A 19,441-nucleotide genomic window follows, 5' to 3' on the forward strand; every position below is an offset into this window, starting at 1 on the left:
CAGCTCTTGCAGCTCAGTCATTGTTGACTGTGTTTATACCACCACACATTTTGATCCTTTGCTGCCAATTTATGATTTCTGACTGTATGCCAAAAATTCTTCCTGGTAAAGAATTAGCTCTAAAGCAGACAATGCAAATCTGTAAGCTGCTCAGATCCTGCATATTTTCAAGATTATTTACTTTCCAAATTTGTAGTCTCCCATTGGCCTGCTATAACATAAGCAATGTCATTTCCTTAGCATGGTAAGTAAAACATGTCCTGACTAAATGTTTGTTGCGGATTGGAGGCACCATTGAATGTGGTAGCCTAGAGAGTATGATCGGTGATTCTCATTGAGAATTATGTTTGACATAATAGATAATGGATTCTAAGCTTGCTATGGAAGGAACTGGGCCAAAATGGAAGCATGGATTGAAAGAAAAGGGAGAAATCAAGATTATAGAAATTTTTATTATGTGGAAAAGGATATTTGGTAAGAATAATAAAGCAAATGTGAGAATTGAACTGATGGGCAATTGAAGACAATAAGTGACTGTCATTTTACTGGAATATACAAAGACACAGCAGTTTCAGTATGTGATAAATTTCAGAGTGTGTCCATTTGAATGAGTTTTGAAGTAAAACAGTGATGAGGGTCTCTGGAATTGGAAACATTTAGAAACCATAAGACTAGAACATTGGATGGGTCTTATAGAAAATAGATGCTGAGGCTGATGCCACGGCTCAATAGGCTAATCCTCCGCCTGCAGTGCTGGCACACCGGGTTCTAGTCCCGGTCAGGGCTCCGGATTCTGTCCCGGTTGCTCCTCTTCCAGTTCAGCTCTCTGCTATGGCCCGGGAGTGCAGTGGAGGATGGCCCAAGTCATAGGGCCTGCACCTGCATGGGAGACCAGGAGAAGCATCTGGCTCCTGGCTTCGGATCAGCACGGTGTGCTGGCCTCAACACACCGGCCACAGCGGCCATTGGAGGGTGAACCAAGGGAAAAAAAGGAAGACCTTTCTCTCTGTCTCTCTCTCTCTCTCGCTGTCCACTCTGCCTGTCAAAAAAAAAAAAAAAAAGAAAAAGAAAGAAAGAAATAGATGCTGAACTCTCCCATGGTCTTGACAAACTTCAGATGGGCATGGAGACTATGACCTAGGAAGTTTAGCCTAATTTAACGGAAGCATTGGCTGATGGCAACAGAAGTAATATGCTATAGAGACACATCGTCGTGTGTCTATCATTAAGTGGCATCAATCTCCGAGGAACAGCCTTTTTGTTTGCTTGCTCAGGGAGAATATTTGGAAGTGATCATGAGGAGTCATGAGCATATTGATACCCAACCCCTTCCCCAGCACACCCACCCCAGCATTACTATTACTCTCTACCAATCAACTGGAATAAACTTTATTTTCCAAGAAACTTTATAAAAGGTCAGAGTTGCCATTTTTATTTCAAAGGGAAAGAAAGAGAGAGGGACACAGGGAGACAAAGAGAGATCAATCTTCCATCCACTGGTTTATTCCCCAAATGCCTAAAACAGCAAGAGCTGGGGTAGGCCAACGCCACAACCCCAGAACTCAATCCAGATCAACCATGAGTGTGACAAGAACACTTGAGCTATATCCTCTGCCACCTCCCAGGGTACACATTAGCAGGAAGTTAGATTGGAAGTGGAGGATCCAGGACTCAAACCAGGCACTCTGACATGGGTTACAGACATTTAAGCACTGTGCCAAGTGCCCACCCCAAGACTCAGAATGTGAACTGGCAGAACTAGAATTTGGATTGTGGACTATACAGTAAGAGTTTTTTTTTCTACAGTAAACTGTTAGTAAAATAGATTCTACACTCTAAGTTTCCTCATCTTTCACTAGGAGGTATAAAGTAGGTAAATACTAAATACTAAGTGCCATTATTGTGTTTGTCATTGAGTTACTGTTATTATTTCTATCATAGATCACTGCTATTCTTTATGCCTTCTCAGTCAAAAATATTCATCAGGATTGTTTCTTTTCCAGTTTATGATTTATTATTATATGAGCACTGGCTTGTACTTTTGAAGTCTATAACCCGTCTGATGCTTTTAGCAAGAAGCTTGATAATTTTTGCCTTTAGAAAACATGTAAGAAAACACCTCATGTAAATAGGGTGCATACTGGCTTGTTATTAATATTTGGACCCAACCTCTTAGCATCCAGGCTATGTACTCGGACCCCTTCTCACACAGAAGTGGGCAGCCCTCCTTCTTGTAGGACCACTGTGCCATATTAGACCAGGATTAGGTTTTAAAGAAACCGTGTCTTGCTGGGGAAACACAGTGGGTACGTAGGAGTAGGCCAGGTAAAACCCTAGTATAATACCACTGGGAGTAAGGAATAATGTATCAACTGTGAGTTAATCAAAAAATACATGTGCATGGAACCAACAGATTACAGAGCTGGCAAAGACTTTGGAGATAATGTAATCCAACCCCCTCTGTCTACTGATAAGGAAAGTGAGTTGCAGGGAGGAGGAGGGTCTTGCTCAGGGTCATACAGCTGGCAGTGATTTGGTTTGTTTCAAAAGTTAATATGAACAGTCTTTCTATACATCAATGAATTCACCTTCCTGCCTTGGTAATCACAACATAATGACTGTAATTGAATTTGTCTTTGACAGTGGAGAAAGCAAACTTTTAGGGTTACACGGGGCCCCAAAGTCATTAAGGGAAGATAAATTGTCCTGAGCTAAAGCTGGAGATCTGCCTAGGCCTATGAGCTCCTCACTGAAAGTGCTTAGTCTTATTCATGACTTTAACCAAGTTTCCAATTTTGGCTGGGGCTGTTACTGGCTTAGAAAAATCACTGAGCTTTTTTGAGACATTTTCCTCATTGTAACTTTAGATGGTAAGACCCCAAATGTTTGTTAGCACCCAATAAGGTGAGATGTATATACAGTACTTTGCATAAAATAAGCATTCAATAAATTTATGCTTTCAGCTTAGCATTTAACCCATGCCCAGCTAAAAGCTAGGGACGTATTGATGAAGAATAGGCTGGGTATCCTGCTTTCATGGATCTTATATTCAAAAGGGAGAGGAAGAGGCAAAAGCTACAGAGAGGGAGGTGAACAATGAACAAATAAATTGACCATACAATTTCAGATGATGATGCATGCTATGCAGAGTTATGAAATAAGAAAATGCAATGATGGGATGGCTGGTGTTTAGGAGACGACTGCTCCAGCCAGAGTGGTCAAGGACAGCCTTTTAGAGAGTGTGTTTGAAGAGGTCCTAAATCATTTGAAAAATTCAGGTAATTAGAGTCTAAGAAAAGAGCATTCCTGAGAGAGGCAAGTTTGGCACAATCAAGCTGACCAATGTGTTTCCAGCACGGCCAGCAGAGGGAGCAGGCAGGCATAAGAGAAGCCTGGAAATGCTGGCCCAAGTTCCTTGTTGAAGTTTCAGACTACCCTATGAAATCTGAATTTCATTCAAAAAGCACTGGGAGTCCATTGCAATTTTTAGGAGGGAAAACTTTAATATATTAAGAGATAAATATTTGGAGTTTCTCTATGGTTCCTGGCACACAGCTCCTAAAACTTTGGAATCTCCAGAGTGATAAGTGGTTTTGCATAAACAAATAAGATGACCAATGACTGAGAGCCCCTGTGTAGCTTCAGGATCCGAGTTGGTCCAACAGAAAGACCAAGGCATGAATAGAGGTCTGAAAATTTCATCTCTTCTTCTTACCTTGTCGGCATGGAAAAGAGTTAGAGATCGGGCTTATCACCAATGCCAAATGATTTAATCAAGTGTGTCTCTATAAGGGGATTTTCCTGAAAATCCTTAAAGGATGGAATTCAGATAGCCTTCTGGCTGGTGCTGGTGAACACATGGAGGTTCCAGAAGGGTAACAAGCCTGGAGATAGCATGGAAGCTCATTGCACCCTTTGCCCTACACTCATACCTTGCCTTATGCCTCTCTTCTATTTAGCTGTGGCTGAGTTGTACCCTTTATCATAAACTGATAATAGTAAGTAAACTTTCCTGATTGTCCAAGCTGGAGCTGGGGATTGCTGGAGTCCCCAGTTTATAGTCACTCATTCAGAAGTACAAGAAGCCCTGGCCTTGCAATTGGCATCTGAATTGGTGGCAGTCCCGTGGGACTGAGTCCTTAAACCTATGGCATCTGACACTAACTCCAGGCAGTTAGTGCTGAAATTGGTGTGTGGAGAGTTACAGAACTGGTTAGTGCAATGGAAAAACCCATGCATTTGGTGTCAGAAATACGTGGGTACAAACATCCCAGAGAAATAAAATCTTATTTATCATTTCATTCATTGATTCATTCAAGAAGCATTGATGGCTTGCCTGTTCTGGCCAGGCACTGTCCTTAGTACAGTGAATGAATGAATTGGTAAGATTTCCTGGCCACAGCAAGCTTGCATGCTAGCAGGCTGACAGACGTGTAAGGACTATGGGGCATTTGCTGTGTGCTGGTGTTGTTCAATGTACTTTCCCTCAGTAACTCAAAAGACCCTCATGACAGTCCTCTGAGAGGCAGGTTGCTGCTATCCACACTTTCCGACAGGGAAGTAGGCATCAAGGAAGTAGGCATTTGTCTGTGATCATGGAGCAAGAAGTAGTAGAACCCAATGCCAAACTCAAGCAGTCTGGTATACTCTGGAATTTTTTTAAATTTTATTGATTTTATTTCACTTGAATGGAAGACACATACACATACACACACATACACACACACACACAGAGAGAGAGAGAGAGAGAGAGAGAGAGAGAGAGAGAGACTGTCTCTCATTCCTATTTGCTGGTTCACTTCCCAAATGCCCCTGGCTGGGGCTGGGTCAAGCCAAATCCAGGAGCCAGGAACACAGTCTTGGGTCTCTCATGTGGGTTGGAGGAACCCAGGTATTTGAACCAGCACCAGCTGCCCCCCACAGTGCACATTAGCAAGGAGCTAGAATCAGGAGCAGAGCCAGAACTCAAACCTAGGCACTCCAATATGGGATGCAGGCATCCTAAGAATCATGGTAAATTGCTACACAAAACACCCACCCGGAGAGTCTTTATGTCAGTCACTAGGCCCTGATTGCTATGAGGAAGCCCAAACAGAAGTCAGGAGACCAGTCTGGAGGTGGTGACCAGAGAATCCAGTATTGGAATTCCCAGACACCCTGTGAGTAGATATTATTCCCACTTTATAGATGGGAAAGCTGAAGTTTAGCTCACACAGTTCAGATCCAAACCAAAGCCCATTTATCTCTAAGTCTCTGAATCTTTCCACTAACGTCTACACTTCCCACAACAATAGAGTCTCTGCCCCCTCTCCTTTATGATTAAAAGGCTGATTGGAGGTATATTTTGGAGGTAAATTGAAGACTTGGGTATCTAAATTTTTTATTTCCATTTAGTAGGCATGTTTATAATGAGAAATTAAGCAAAATCTAAATCTAATGACACAACTATTCAGTGTCTATTCTTTTCCTTTTATAAGTTGAAGTTGAGATAAGGTATGCACAAAGTAAAATAAACAAATCCTAAGTGTACAGTTAGATGAGTTTTGATGAATGTGGACACCCATGAAATCAATACTTTAAAGCAAGCAGTGTGTGTATGTGTATGTGTGTGTGTGTGTGTGCCAGTCTTTGTTACAGTTAGTGATCGAGACTCCCCCACTCTTTCTTTTCTTTCATCCCTTCCTGTTTCTCGGTTGGCTGTGTCTGCAGTGCACAAGGGTCACACAGAACACCAGGTGCAGGTAAAAGATGACTGTGGCAGAAAGAAAAAAAGAAGCAAAACAAATTAAAGAACAACTAGCTATTTCTTAAGGCTTGTTGGAGAAAAATCACATCGATATACTTTCTGTTTTTCTGTGGTAGGGTCATGTGCCTCAGCCCACACATTAGCATGTGAACTTGTTCCAGTAAGATGAGTCAGAGCTCCTCCCGAAGGCAGGCTGGTGTGTTTCGGAGCTGTGTGTCAGCATCTCAGGAGAAAGGTGCAGGGTGCTGTGTTGGTGCATCTCACACACATGGCTTCTCACTCTCCTTACCCATGCAGCTCACAAGCAGCAGAACTGGGATTTGAACTCAAGCCCATGAGACTCAAAGGTCAGGAGGATGTACCAGGGCTTAGCAATGGCCTTGAATTCTGGCTTTCCTACAAATCTGCTGTATGACCTCCAGCGAGCTGCTTATACCCACAAAATGGAGAGAGATGACAGTGTCTGAGTTATTAAGTTCTATTCCATGTTGTTGAATAGGTCATGTACATGAAGTGATCAGCCCAATGCCCAACACCAAGTAAGCACTTAGGAGATGTTGGATTAAACTTGTAATGTGGCCATGACAGTGTTAGTCAACTGTTGAGCCAATGGACATCATGAGTTTTGGATTGTACACTCATAGATCAGTTAAGAAAATCAGGGCATGCATCCTACTGTGTGAAAACTTATTTATGAAATATGCACATTTCATGAACTAATTTATGTCAATGTATAAACATGTTATTCTGTGCCTAGAGATCATTTATACTATAAAACATGAAATTTAGGTGGAATAAAACTATTTCAAATGTGTTTGTCTGTCACAATGGCTTCATACTAACATTACTGAGATATAAAGCTATCCTAAACGTCTATGATCAGGTGAGTTTTTCATGAGTTTTGCCAGTTTCTAAATTATTTTTTAAAGGTTTATTTATTTATTTGAGAGGCAGAGTTACAGACAAAGAAAGGAAGTGACAAAGAGAGAGGTTCCATCCACTGGTTCACTTCCCAGCTGGCCACAACAGCTGGAATTGGGCCCATCCAAAGCCAGGATCCAAGAGCTTCTTCAGGTCTCCCACATGGGTGCAGGGGCCCAAGGATTTGAGCCATCCTCTGATGCTTTTCCAGGCCATAAGCAGAGAGTTGGATTGGAAGTGGAGCAGCCTGGACTTGAACTAGCGCCCATATAGAATACTGGTGTCTCAGGTGGTGACTTAACCTGCTGCACCACAGCACTGGTCCCCAGTCCTTGTTTTTTTTTTTTTTTTTTTTAAGATTTATTTGATTTATTTGAAAGGCAGAGTTACAGAGTGAGAGATGGCGGGGGTGGGGGGCAGTAGGGAGGGAGAGAGAGATAAAGAGATGGAGAGAGAGAAAGAAGCTTTTAACCTGCTGGTTCACTCCCCAAATGGTCATGACTGCTAAGGTTGGGCCAGGCCAAAGCCAGAAGCTCAGAAATCCATCCTGGTCTCTCACATGATTGGCAGGGACCCAGGCATTTGGGTCATCTTCCACTGCTTTCCCAGGCACATTAGCAGGGAGCTGGATCAGAAGAGGAACAGCTTGGCCATATGGGATGCTGACACCACAGGGGGAGGCTTAACCTACTATGCCACAGTGCCAGCCCCTCTAAGTGATTTTGTATGTGCCTGTATATCCATATCTCAATCTTCTTACCAATTTGGACTTTTTCCCTGCTGTTACCTTATCTGCTGAGACAGTCACTGTTTTTACCCTGGAAGAGCTAGACTGAGTAGAAGTGCCACCGTGTGCTAGTTGACTTCCATGTAAATTGACAGTATCACCTGAAATTTATGACTGAGTCTTTTTCAGCCATTTGCCCATACTGTGCATGTTAAATAAAAATCAAGTAAATCCAAGAAGTCCACTAATCTTAGACATGCAAGTGACAACATGTAGCCAACTCTGGGAGCACATCACTTACAAGTGAGTGTCATCCTGCCATCCTCTTGGTGCTGAGCTCCCAGTATTCTCTCCAGAGACCCCATGCATCTTAGGTGACTCCTGACTATCTGATATGTGGCTCCACTGACAGATCTCGTGCCAAGCCACCTTGATTAATTTATCTAGCCTAAAAATCATAGAATGGCACTTCCAATATTTTCTCCCAGAGCCTATTGGATTATCTTGAACATTCCCTAGAGAGTTCCTATGCTGCTATACAAACACTGGCTTTGATGATCTGACGTGGCCTCTGTTATCAGAGTTATCATCCTTTCATTCAGCAGCCCAGCAGACATTAACCAAGTACTGTAGGTGCTACAACCATACTAGGCCTTAGCCCTGCAGTGGCAAGGTTCCTGCCTCTGGGAGCTGAACAGAGCCAGCACCCACCACACCAGGTCCCAATGTATATTCTCCCCTGTAGATGGCGACCCTGGACAGGACATTGCCAATCCTGGCATGCTCTTTGGCAACTATGACTGGGATACCTGGCATTCTTCCCCAGAGTCTAAAGACCACTGCTGCCCAGGGTGGACGTGAAAGTTCTAGGCCCCAGGCTCCCCATTTTGCCAGCATCAATGTGCCTGCCACTCGTGGAATTCATATCTTCCAAGAAGATGGAAGAGCCCCATTTCTTCCCTTCACCCATCTTTCCTGTTAGTCACCCCAGTGAGGCCTCACAAGCCAGGCCCTAACACATGAGAAGTGGGTGTTTCCTCTGCCCACACAGAGGCCTGGTGATTGCCAATGCTGCCTCAAGAGAAGTGGTGAGCAGTGTGCACTGACTGCTATCTCGGCCTTGACACGCCAAGGCAGGGTCACAGCCCATGAATGTGGCCTTTCATGGCCATGGTACAGGGCCCCTATTTTTTCCTCCAGAAACCCTCCACTTGCTTTCAGAAATGACAATCAAATGTGAACTTTCATGGCTTATTTATAGCTCTGCCTTATAAAGAGAAATACAAGAAGTGATTAAAATGCTATTCTGCAAAATATTTTGTTTTTAAAAAGCTTCCATTGTGTGGGCAAGAAAAGAAAAGTCACTGTATTCATTGTGCTGTCTAGACTCTCAAAGAGGGTAGCGTGCTGCAAATGAACATTGCCCAGCTCCTGCCTGCTGACAAAAAATATGAATTTGGAGGCCAACTTCAAATAAACCCTTTTGAACAGAAATACATTGTGGGGGTAACTATATTTAGCCCATGTCAGCATTTCCATAATAAATTCATATTGTTATGCTGTGGTAATTTCCAGATTTACTGCAGCCAGTGGTTTCATGAGGTTTCAGTTTTATGTTAATTACTTGGAGAAATTGGGAAACTCAGCAGTGCTATTTGTAGGCACGGCATTGAATCTCTGGGCATTGGCCACCTTGAGTCAGCTACCTGTAATTAGTCCTGCCTTCCAGGGGGTAAGAAATTAGCCTGGGTCCTTTGGACTACCCAGGAAAGCATGACCTTTCTTAAAAACTATAATGCGGTATATTTGTATTTTCCTTACAATTATAAAATCAACATATAACACTGTAGAAAATTTAGAAAACACAAAAATCAAGCTGACCAAAAAAAGAAAAAAAGATCATGAATGTTCTCCAACTTGTAAACATTTAATATATTTCCATCTAATATTTATTATGCCTATATAACATATGTTTATCAAGTTGTGTAGAAGGAGGTGTTCTGTGTAGTGGTTAAGATTTCACTTGAAATTTCTGCATCCTGTATCAGAGTTCCTGGGTTTGGGCCTCAGCTTCGCTCTTAATTCAGCCTTCCTGCTAATATATAACCTGGGAATAGTTGAGTCTCTGCTACCTGCATGGGAGACCTGGATTGAGTGCCTTGTTCTGACTTTGGCCTGACCCAGCTTAGCTGTTGCAGGCATTTGGGGAGTGGAATAATAGATAGGAATACTGTGTGTGTGTGTGTGCCTTTCAAATAAATGAACATCTGGGTAAAATAAAAGATTATGTAGCACAAACCCAATTCTTGAGAGTGAACAGAAAAAAATTTATTTTTTATTCCTACTGCCTCCACTCCTTTGAGCAGTGGAGCTCACTTTGCCTTCCCTGGTTAAACATCCTGGTAGCTCCTTTACTTAACACAGTGACTAGTGACTTAGATAATACAAGTTTTATGGCCTCTTTAAATTGTGAGACATGGCCAAAATGTAAAAATTCAAATATCATCAAGGCCTGTGTCAGATAAAATATAAACATCCCCCAGTGTCTCTCCAGCCAGCATGTGTACAGATGAGAAGAGGGAGCCATGATCAGATTCTTCTGTCTTCCTTTCTTCCTTCTCTTCCTCTCCAACATCCTCGCTCCTTCTTGTTCCTCTGGGGTCATAGGAAGGAGTAGAGGATAGGTGCGTAGGAGAGCTCTTAGCTGATCAGCTTTACGCTCTCTTGGCCTAATAAGTGTTGACAATTAGCCCTTGGTCTCATAGGCTCCATCACAACCTCTCACAAGCAATAACCTTGACCTCGCTAAATGTCTCTACTCTAGTTGGTTTTTTACTCTTCTCTCGATTCCATAGAAACCCAGTAGCTCACCGCCAGGTTCACTAGGTCCCCATATCAGACAGGATCTAAAACAACCCTTGACAGTCCTGTCATGTGTGGGCCACCAAGCGCCCACAGGAAACAGGCATGCCTTTGGGAGTCCCACAGCCTGGCAGTGCCAGCCGACCTCACCGCCACCTCTCCCTTCAATTCTACACCACAGATGCTTGCTCCTCTTCCACACAGTCCATTGTGTCCCGGAACCTCAGCGACACACGGCCAGTTCTCAGCTGATCTCAGCAAAGTTCTGCTCTCTTGACTCGTATGGGGGAAGCTCCCCTCAAACCTCTCCTGGAAGGAGGCTTGATGTGCAAAAAACCAAAAATCCATCTCTTTGTCTGACCTTCCATGTGGCTGAAAGGTTTAGAAATTGATTAATGGGTCTTCAACCACCCTTTTTACAAATGTTCCAGGGTGGTCTGTTTCCAGTTCACTTCGGTATCTTATATCTATCTGTCATCTTAAGATTGCAGCTGAAATTCCATTTTGACATTCTGTCACGGGCCTCATCTGTACGTCCATCCGTTCTGTAGACATTCCCTGAGTGCATGCAACCTGCCAGATGCTGGGTTTGGCAGTGAAAATGATTGCAACAGTCCCTGCCTTACGGGGTCCACAGGCGAGTGGAGCAGACTGATGTGCTAGCACCAAGGGCTGGTGCCATGTCACACATGCTGTGATGGAGAGAAGCCCACATTGCTGGAGTGGGGTGTGTAGGGCCTCAGGCCAGGGGGAGGCAGCAGCAGGGCTGACTCAGGCAAGAGCCTGCTCAGTGGAGTCAATCCATGGCTGGCCTAAGTAAACTCTCACATGGGTACTTTTTAAGAAGCAAAATACCCTCCATTTAAACCTTTGAACTCTCTGTTGCTGGCACTTATTTCTCAGTAATTTATTTTTTGAAATAAGCAAAGGTAATGGGAAGAAAGGAAAAAGAGAATCCCTGGTGTTGGCCAGTTGTCCACACATCTGTTACAAAGGGAAGAAAATAACATTTCTGGAGGCCCTTCCTTAATACGAGTTTCCTGGATCCCACCCAGGAAGGCAATCCTGTTAGGCTGGCTGTCTCAAATATGGCCTGAGCCCAAGCAAGAGGAACACTCCCTGCCGGCATCTGCAAGATTCAGAGTTGGCTGACAGGAGGCAAGGTCCCCCCTGGAAGCATCAGGCAAGGAGCAAGCAAGGACAAAATGAGGATGGGTAGCAAAGTTGAGCATGGCAATTGCTGAAACCCTCTCTGCAAGATGTGGGGCTTGCTTTAAGAAAATCAGAAGTTGGTCTGTAGGGGCAGGTGTCTGGCACAGTGATTAAGATGCAACTTGGGACTCCTGCAGCCCTGGTCAGAATGCCTGGACTTGAGTCCAAAATCTGCTCTTGATTCTAGCTTCCTGTCAATGTGCATGCTGGGAGACAGCATGATGGCTCAAGTATATGGGTCCTTAACACCCACATTGGGAGATCCAGACTGAGTTGTTGCACGCATTTGAGCAATGAGCCACAAGAGATCTCTCTCTCTCTCTCTCTCTCTCTACCTTTCAAATAAATTTTTAAAACTTTTAACAAAAAGGTAGTTTGTGAAGGGAAATGTTCCAACATGTGCTAGGGTAAGCAGAGCTCTTCAAATATGGAGCAGCAACAACTCACTAAGCAGTATTTTCCTCTCTGCCCCTTCACTAAAGGGCTCTAGACAACCCCATTTTAATTTTTGTCTTTTCCCTCTGGCTTTCCAGCCAATGAGATTTCAAATGTCCTTCCTGCTTGCTACTCTTAGTATCTCTCACCTCCCAATCAGCTCTTTCTTATCTGTGGAAGACTGGGAAACCGGGTAACTCATTCAGAATGTTCATGCTATGCTATGGAAGAACCAGTAGAGCAAGCTAACAGGAGTGGACATTTGTGTACATTAGCAGATAAAAAGCTATCGAGTTTCCTAACCCTTGGGTAACTACTGAAAAGAAGTTTATCCACCTCTAGCATAGGACTTACACATCCCACTCTGTTTTGAACTTGGTAAATGTCCTTTCCATTTTTTTTTAACTTATTTATTTATTTGAAAGTCAGAGTTACACAGCGAAAGGAGAGGCAGAGAGAGAGGTCTTCCATCCGCTGGTTCACTCTCCAATTGGCCACAACTGCTCTAGCTGGGCTAATCCAAAGCCAGGAGCCAAGAGCTTCTTCCAGGTCTCCCACACGGCTGCAGGGGCCCAAGGACTTGGGCCATCTTCTACTGCTTTCCCAGGCCATAGCAGAGAGCTGGATCAGAAGTGGAGGAGCTGGGTCTCGAACTGGCACCCATATGGGATGCTGGCACTGCAGGTGGCGGCTTAACCTGCTACGCCACAGTGCCAGCTCCGTCCTTTCCATTCTGTGATGAGAAGCCCGTGAATGTTGAGTGCTACGCTTGGCACATAAAAGAGGCTTAAATGTTTTGGGAATATTCTGGATGCGGAGACTCAGTAGTAAGCAAAGGCCCTGCCCTTGGGTAGCTTGCATTCTGGATGCGGGAAGGAATGGAGAGAGCAGGAAATTAACTTATAAACCAGCCCAGGGCATGTCAGAGGTCATTAGTGATATGCAAATCTGTCAAGCACAGTAAGGTAGCAAAGGTGGTCAGGGGGATATTGGTATTTGTTTTGAAGAAACCAGGGGTTCTCACAATCTGTATGTTAGTCATCTTTTAACATTTTTCCCTCCCTGCCTGATACGTGAGTTTCTCTAGAGCAACAAGAGTGTCTCAGGTAAATCTTAGCTCTAGCACAGCATGTGAGACGTGGTGAGTGGGTCATAAATGTGTGGAGTGAGAAGCTGTACCCATGTGACCCCAGAGAGGACCACATCTCTAATCGTCTAAGTTCAATGTGTGTTTCTAAGGCAGGCCCATTCTCTGCAGCTTTGTTGTGCTCTTGCTGCCGTCCCCCCTCGTCAGGTCTTTGGGCTCCCAAAGTTTGGGTTTACTGCCTTTCCCTTAACTTTCCTCTGGTCTCCACAGCCTCAGAGGACTGCTAACCCTTGTGTGTATATAACAATGGAACCAGCGCAGTCTATGGCTGATCCTGTTGCCCCACACAATGTTCCACATCCACCCAGATGCTACAGTCTGTCATTTGTATGTGTGCCCCATGGTAACGACTAGAACATCCTGAAGCCACATTCCAGAACTCAGGCCAATTGGACCCAGCCCTGAGTCTCACATCTCTACTCACAGCTCTAGAGACTGCTGGGGAAAGTGTTGATGGCAAATTGAAGGGGTCTTAAATATTTTATCCTACAGCACAGATGTAAAGTCGGCTACATCTAGTTATGATCTTTAGTTAAGTAGACTGTGTACTCGGGCTGTGAAGAGGAAAACTAGCTCCCCACATTGGTCTCTGGAGGCCATCACAGAAGTGTTTGGCCTTTAGGGTTATTTGTTCACTATGTAACAATTTATTAGCCCAGGATGTGTGGTCATAGATGTGACTTTAAATAGTCATCGGATTTTATTCTTAATGTTAAAGAAAAGAAGTTGAAAACAATATGGATCCACTGACTATCTTAAAGGGATGTGAATTCTAATTAGAATGTTCTTGTCCATGACAAGCCTCACTGTGGTCTTTAAGCTTTCCAACTCAGCTCACTGTGTTATGTTTTCCATTTAATAGGAAGCAATGGCAAGAATGAGCAAAGTTGGGAAAGTCGTGTTCCCGAGACGTGAGGATAAAAAGTAAGTTCTATTTTCACATGCACAGGGCTAAGGAATAAGAACATACAAACACATGCAACTGCAGATCTGGAGTAGACTTTGCAAGTCAACTAATCCAGTAATACTGGAAAAAACTAAGTTCCAGAGAGGTAAAGTCACTTTTGCTTCCCTGGAGATTGTAGAACTAGTTAGACCAGACCTGGGGGTAAAATGCAAGCTGAACTTCTGGACCGGTGTTTTTTTTTTTCCCCAGGTCATGGCAGCAAATCTTTTCTTCTCTGTTCTAAAATGGGGATCTCTCCTATCACCTGCCAAAGGACTCTGTTCCTTCCTTTACTCTCAGCATCATCCGGCATTCAGGACCGCAAAATGAACTTGACCAATGGTTTAATCCAAGGTTAACAAAATGTTATTGAGCTCCTGCTATATTAAGGGAATTATGCTGAGCTCCAGGTAGGATGTACAGGAAAAATAAGACACAGTCTGCTTTAAGCACCTCATTCATTTCAGAACAAGCAGATAAATTCTATAATGGAAGTATTACCAGGTGACAAAGTAGCTCAGAAAAGAGAGTGACCCTGTAGAAGTGAGGGAAAGATATTGAGTGGGGGAAAAGTCTAATGGAATTTTAAAAAAATTATTTATTTGAGCAGCAAAGAGACAGAGGGAGAGGAGGAGAGAGACACAGAGAATGCTCCTATCTGCTGATTCTCTCCCTAAATCTCACAACAGTTCCACCTGAGGGCTAAAATTAGGAGCTAGTAGCGCAATCCAGGTCTCCCAAGTAAGTGGCAGGAACCTAATTACTTGTGCCATCACAAGTGCTTCCCACGGTCTGCATTAGCAGGAAGCTGGAGTTAGGAGCCAGAGCTGACTATTAAACCCAAATACTCTGATATGGCACTTGAATGTTTAATTGTGTCTTCACCACCAGGCGAAACACCAGCCCCTGAGTTGACTATAAATGCTTAAAGTCAATAGCTAGACGGGCCCAGGTAGATAAGAACATTCTTGGGAGAGGAAATAACAAATGTGAAGTTATAAACGTGGAAACAGCATGGTATGTCGAGGTAACCACTCTTAGACCACTCTTAGTTCTGAAGCACAGTGTGTGGTGGGGAACGGCAGGAAGTAAGACGGGCGTAGTGTGGAATCGGGAAGGAAGAGGTGAGCTCACAATGAGCTTGGAAACCATGCTCATGATGTTCAAGCCTCAGCAGACAGGCTGGACAGGGGTGAGACTTGCTTATCAGGAAGCCAAATGCAGATGCTAGAAAGATACTTCATGGAGGATCAATTAGAGGGCGCTGAGGGTAGACATACGTTGACCAAATGGAAGGCTTTTTCAATAATACAGGTTAGAAGTGGGAAAGAGTGGAAAAGGCCTCCACAAAGTCACCAGTAGTGAGTTTGAAGATGACAGGACCAGAGTAGAAATGACTTTAAATTTTTATGGAAGTTCCAGGGTACTCCAGAAAGCTCGCAGAAGAATGAAATTAGAAGATAAGTTTATTTCGGTGCAAATTTTTTTTTCAAAATCCATGCATAGTTTTTTCACAATATGTATTTTCCATGAATTTTTTGATGTACTCTCATATCTGAGGTTAAGACATAAAAAGAAATTTTACCTCACAGACAGGCAAAGGTGCTGGTCAGTATTTAACAGATTTGGAAATTCCATAGAAAATGCCATCCAATTTCTTTGCATTTTCTTGTTGTTGTTGTTGTTGTTGTTGTTGTTAATTTTTAAAATTGATACAAAGGGAACAAATTTTACATATTTCCTATATAGTTTTAAGAGCAGTATGATTCTTCCCACCCTTTCTCCTCCCTCCTTTCTTGCTTTTCTTTTAATTTTTACAATGCATTTTCTTCTTTGTTTCCAAGTGGAATCAGGATGTGGACCCTCTGAATGGAGCCCTCTCTAAATGCAGAGGTCAGAGGGCAGGCCCTTGCCCGAGGGGGCTCAGCACAGGCACATGGAGAGACCAGAGCTTCCACTGGCACTGGAAGCCCCAGGCTGCCACCCTTCTCTGTACCCTGAGGGGTCCTGATGGGTCCTTTTTTTTTTTTTTTTTTGTAACAAGAAACAGATGATCCTTTTCCATGTCTTCCTGACCCTCCCAAGACTTTTGAGGGAGTCTGTTTTTAAGTTCTTTCTGTAAACCCTACTTGTTCTTTTAGGAAAGAATTCTTGGCTTCTGGCTGGCAGCTGCAGCTGGCAGCTGTGCATTGTAAAGGAGCAGGCAGACACAATGCAATACCACCATCTGCAGGTGACCCAGGGGGTTGCAAGTAGAAAGAGGGAGCCAGTTTCCTTCTGAGCTGCTCTCTCTCTCACATCTCACTGCTTCAAATACATTATTAACAGTACAGGATATTTACTTGGGTCTGTGCCATACAAAAGCAGCTGACTAAGTTGGAGAGAATTTGGAAGAGAGTATTTGGCTAATTTAAAAAGTCAGGATTACAGAGAGCCTAATCTAGTGACTTTAGTTCAATAACCAAATTTTAGGATGATCCCAAACCTTACCCTTATATCAGACAGTGTTTATTTTTGGCTCAAGAAAGGTCAGTTTAAAGTAACTTGAAACATTTTATGCGTGACAATACAAAGGCAGTCCACAGAATGGAAAAAAAGTATTTACAAACCATTTGTTTGATAAGGGATTATTATCCAGAATATATAAAGAATGCCTCAATCTCAACAACAACAACAACAAAACAAACAACCAAATTCAAAAATGGGCAATGAACATGAATTGACAATTCCCCAGAGACAATACGTAAGTGGTCAATAAGCACTTAAGAAGATAATCAATTTCACTAACCACTAGGGTAATGAAAATCAGTAATTTAAGATACAATCTCATATGAATTAGGATGACTGCTATTAAAAAAAGAAAGAAAATCACATGTGTTGGCAAGACTGTGAGAGATTGGAACTCTTGTGCCCTGATGGTGAGAATATAAAATGGTGTAGCTGTTTCAGAGAACAGAGTGGCAGTTCCTCAAAAAAATTATAAACAGAATCAACACATGACCTTGGGTACATCCTCAAAGGAATTGAAAGCAGCTTCTTGGAGAGAGATTTGTATTCCCATGTTCCCAGCTGTATAATTCACAGTAGCTGAAACCATGAGAATAATCCAAGTATCCATTAATGGATGCATGTATAAGCATAATAATACTAATACATACATACATACAATAGAATATTGTCCAGCCTTAAAAAGTAAGGAAATTCTGTCAACATGAAGTTTAAGGATATTATTCTAAATGAAAATAAGACTACTACAAAAAAGAGAAATGCTAGTATGATTCCAGTTATGGAACAAGTAAAACCAGTGAACAAAGTTGCTATAAAGCCATGGACATTAAAGTTGGAAATCTTCAAGTATATGAGAAGAGGTCCTGACCCTAGTGCCTTTCTGGCAGTTTCAAGATTCCAAAGTCAGGTAATCTGTCTTATAGTGAAAGGATGGCTTAAAATTATATTGTCATGGAGTTATCATTAGGAGGAGAAAACTGACCCTAACATGATGCTATGATTAATAAATTTAGAAGTGTACAGAGTTGAGTTCTAGGAGTACCTTCATATGAAGGGAATCTAAAAGGTTTGTGGAAAATGGAATTAAAAGAGATTTATTTTGAAGCCAGGGAATTTTGAAATCAACGCACAGCCTTTTCATAATATGTATTTCCATGACATTTTTGAAGACTCTTCATATGCATGGATTTCACATTTTTTGGCACTTGATTAATCTTTTAATCCAATTTTCCGTGAACTCTTTGAATACCTTTGTTTTAAATTATTAATTATGTGAAAGGTACTTAAAGACAAGCACAGTTCTAAGAACCTTTCACATATTCCCTTGTTTAATTCATACAACAGCTCTGGTAAGAAAGATCCGGCAGTCATGTCCATTTGCAGATGAAGAAATTTAGGCATAAACAGATTAAATCCATGTCCAAGGTCACACAGCTATTCTTGGGTCACACTGGGATTCAAACTCAGGCTTCAAAGTCCCACCTCTTAGCCCTGTGTCTGACCCCAGAACAGCTCTTAAGTAACCAAAGTGTTTAATGTGGAATGTTGAGAGGCAGGCTCCTATTAACATAGCTCTGTGTGAGAAGCTTTGTGTGTGCACGTGAAGGCTACTCTTAGAACCTCCCTCCCCAGTTCACAAACTTGCATGGAAGTTCCTTCAAATGAGGATTCCTTTTCAGAGCACCCTGGAATATGCCAAGTCATGCTGAGCTGCCTTCCTCAACCCTCATCCCATGCCAGCTCCCCCAGCCATGCGGAGTCAGGACAAAGCTGCAGCGTCCTTTGTCCAGGCTGCTGTTACCCCCTTCCAGATTGTGATGCCCAAGCAGCTTTGGAGACTCTGCTCTCTGATTCATGACCAATGCCAGGTCTAACAGGTCTCACCTGAAGAGTCAGCTGCAAAGCACTGGTGGAGGTGTGATCCTCCATGAAACACCCGGAAGGCAGGGCACAGCTACCAGAAAGCATGACTCCATTCCTGTGGGGTTTTACTGAAGATAAAGCAGTCTGCAAAGAAAGCCAGGTGCAGAATCTCCTGAAAGGTGGTTCAAATGTTCAGTCTTTTCTGTGGTCAGGCTGTCGTTTTACACCCGTCATCAAACCTGGGGCTAGTAATATAGAAAATACTTATTGAAGATGGAATATGAAATGGTCTTTCATATTGGAAGCCTTTCAGGATGGGAGGCTTCAAAGTCAGACAGATACTAGGAGTTTAGATTACAGGTCTGCAAGGCTATAGCTGTACCATGCTGAGTAGGTCTTCTTTCTGAACAAATGTGCCAATCTCAAAAACGGAGATGACAACACTTCATATAGGTTATAGATAATAGGTAGAAGTAGAAGACAGACTAATCCACCACCCAAGAACACTGAGTATTCAAAGTCTGGGAGGTTTCAGCATGACCATGACAAATACCTCCCCATTCTTCACAGGAAGCTATGTGACACTTGCCTTGAGATCATTCATCTCTCCGTTTTTATTTTCCCTGCAGGTATTATGACAAGAAATATAAAGTATTCCTGAAGCTGGTTGAACACCAGAAGGAGTATGCAGCAATCATGCATGGGGACTGAACAGGGCTTGTAGCTGTGTTCCTTCATGGAGGACCTCCATCAGTTCATCTTGTTTACAAGACCCTTTCAATATCAGATCATTATTTCTGTATTGTCTGCAAATAAAGAAAACTGAGACACGTGCAACCAGAACTACAGTCTTCCATCTCAAAATAGTACAGTTTACTTGGTTACTTGGTGGTTTTGGCATAGAGCCCTTCCTGGTGCCAGAAGTTTCACACGGGCTCAGGGAGTCGTATATGGTCCTAGACCTTGGAGATCACTTGATCCAGAAGAGATTGTGCTTGTTAATTGATTCATTGTTAGCTGTTAAATGAAAATGAAAGCCTTTCATTGCTTTGGGCAGGATTTCTAATGTTTATT

General features: G+C 42.9%; 1 protein-coding gene across 4 annotated transcripts in view; it reads left to right on the plus strand.

The window, feature by feature from the left end:
- FGGY (FGGY carbohydrate kinase domain containing) overlaps nucleotides 1-19,200 on the plus strand; it is a 511,589-nt gene extending 492,389 nt beyond the window's left edge. For 3 of the 4 annotated variants that reach the window (XM_062193368.1, XM_062193367.1, XM_062193366.1), the window contains exons 15-16: nucleotides 13,913-13,974; nucleotides 18,997-19,200. In XM_062193368.1, coding sequence (XP_062049352.1) covers nucleotides 13,913-13,974; nucleotides 18,997-19,078 — 144 coding nt within the window. In that variant the 3' untranslated portion in view covers nucleotides 19,079-19,200. The remainder of the gene's footprint in view (nucleotides 1-13,912; nucleotides 13,975-18,996) is intronic. The other variant, XM_062193370.1, reaches the window with a different exon arrangement.
- Nucleotides 19,201-19,441: the final 241 nt, after the last annotated feature.

The sequence above is a fragment of the Lepus europaeus genome, chromosome 5, assembly GCF_033115175.1.
Source record: "Lepus europaeus isolate LE1 chromosome 5, mLepTim1.pri, whole genome shotgun sequence".
In the NCBI taxonomy this organism is placed as follows: Eukaryota; Metazoa; Chordata; class Mammalia; order Lagomorpha; family Leporidae; genus Lepus; species Lepus europaeus.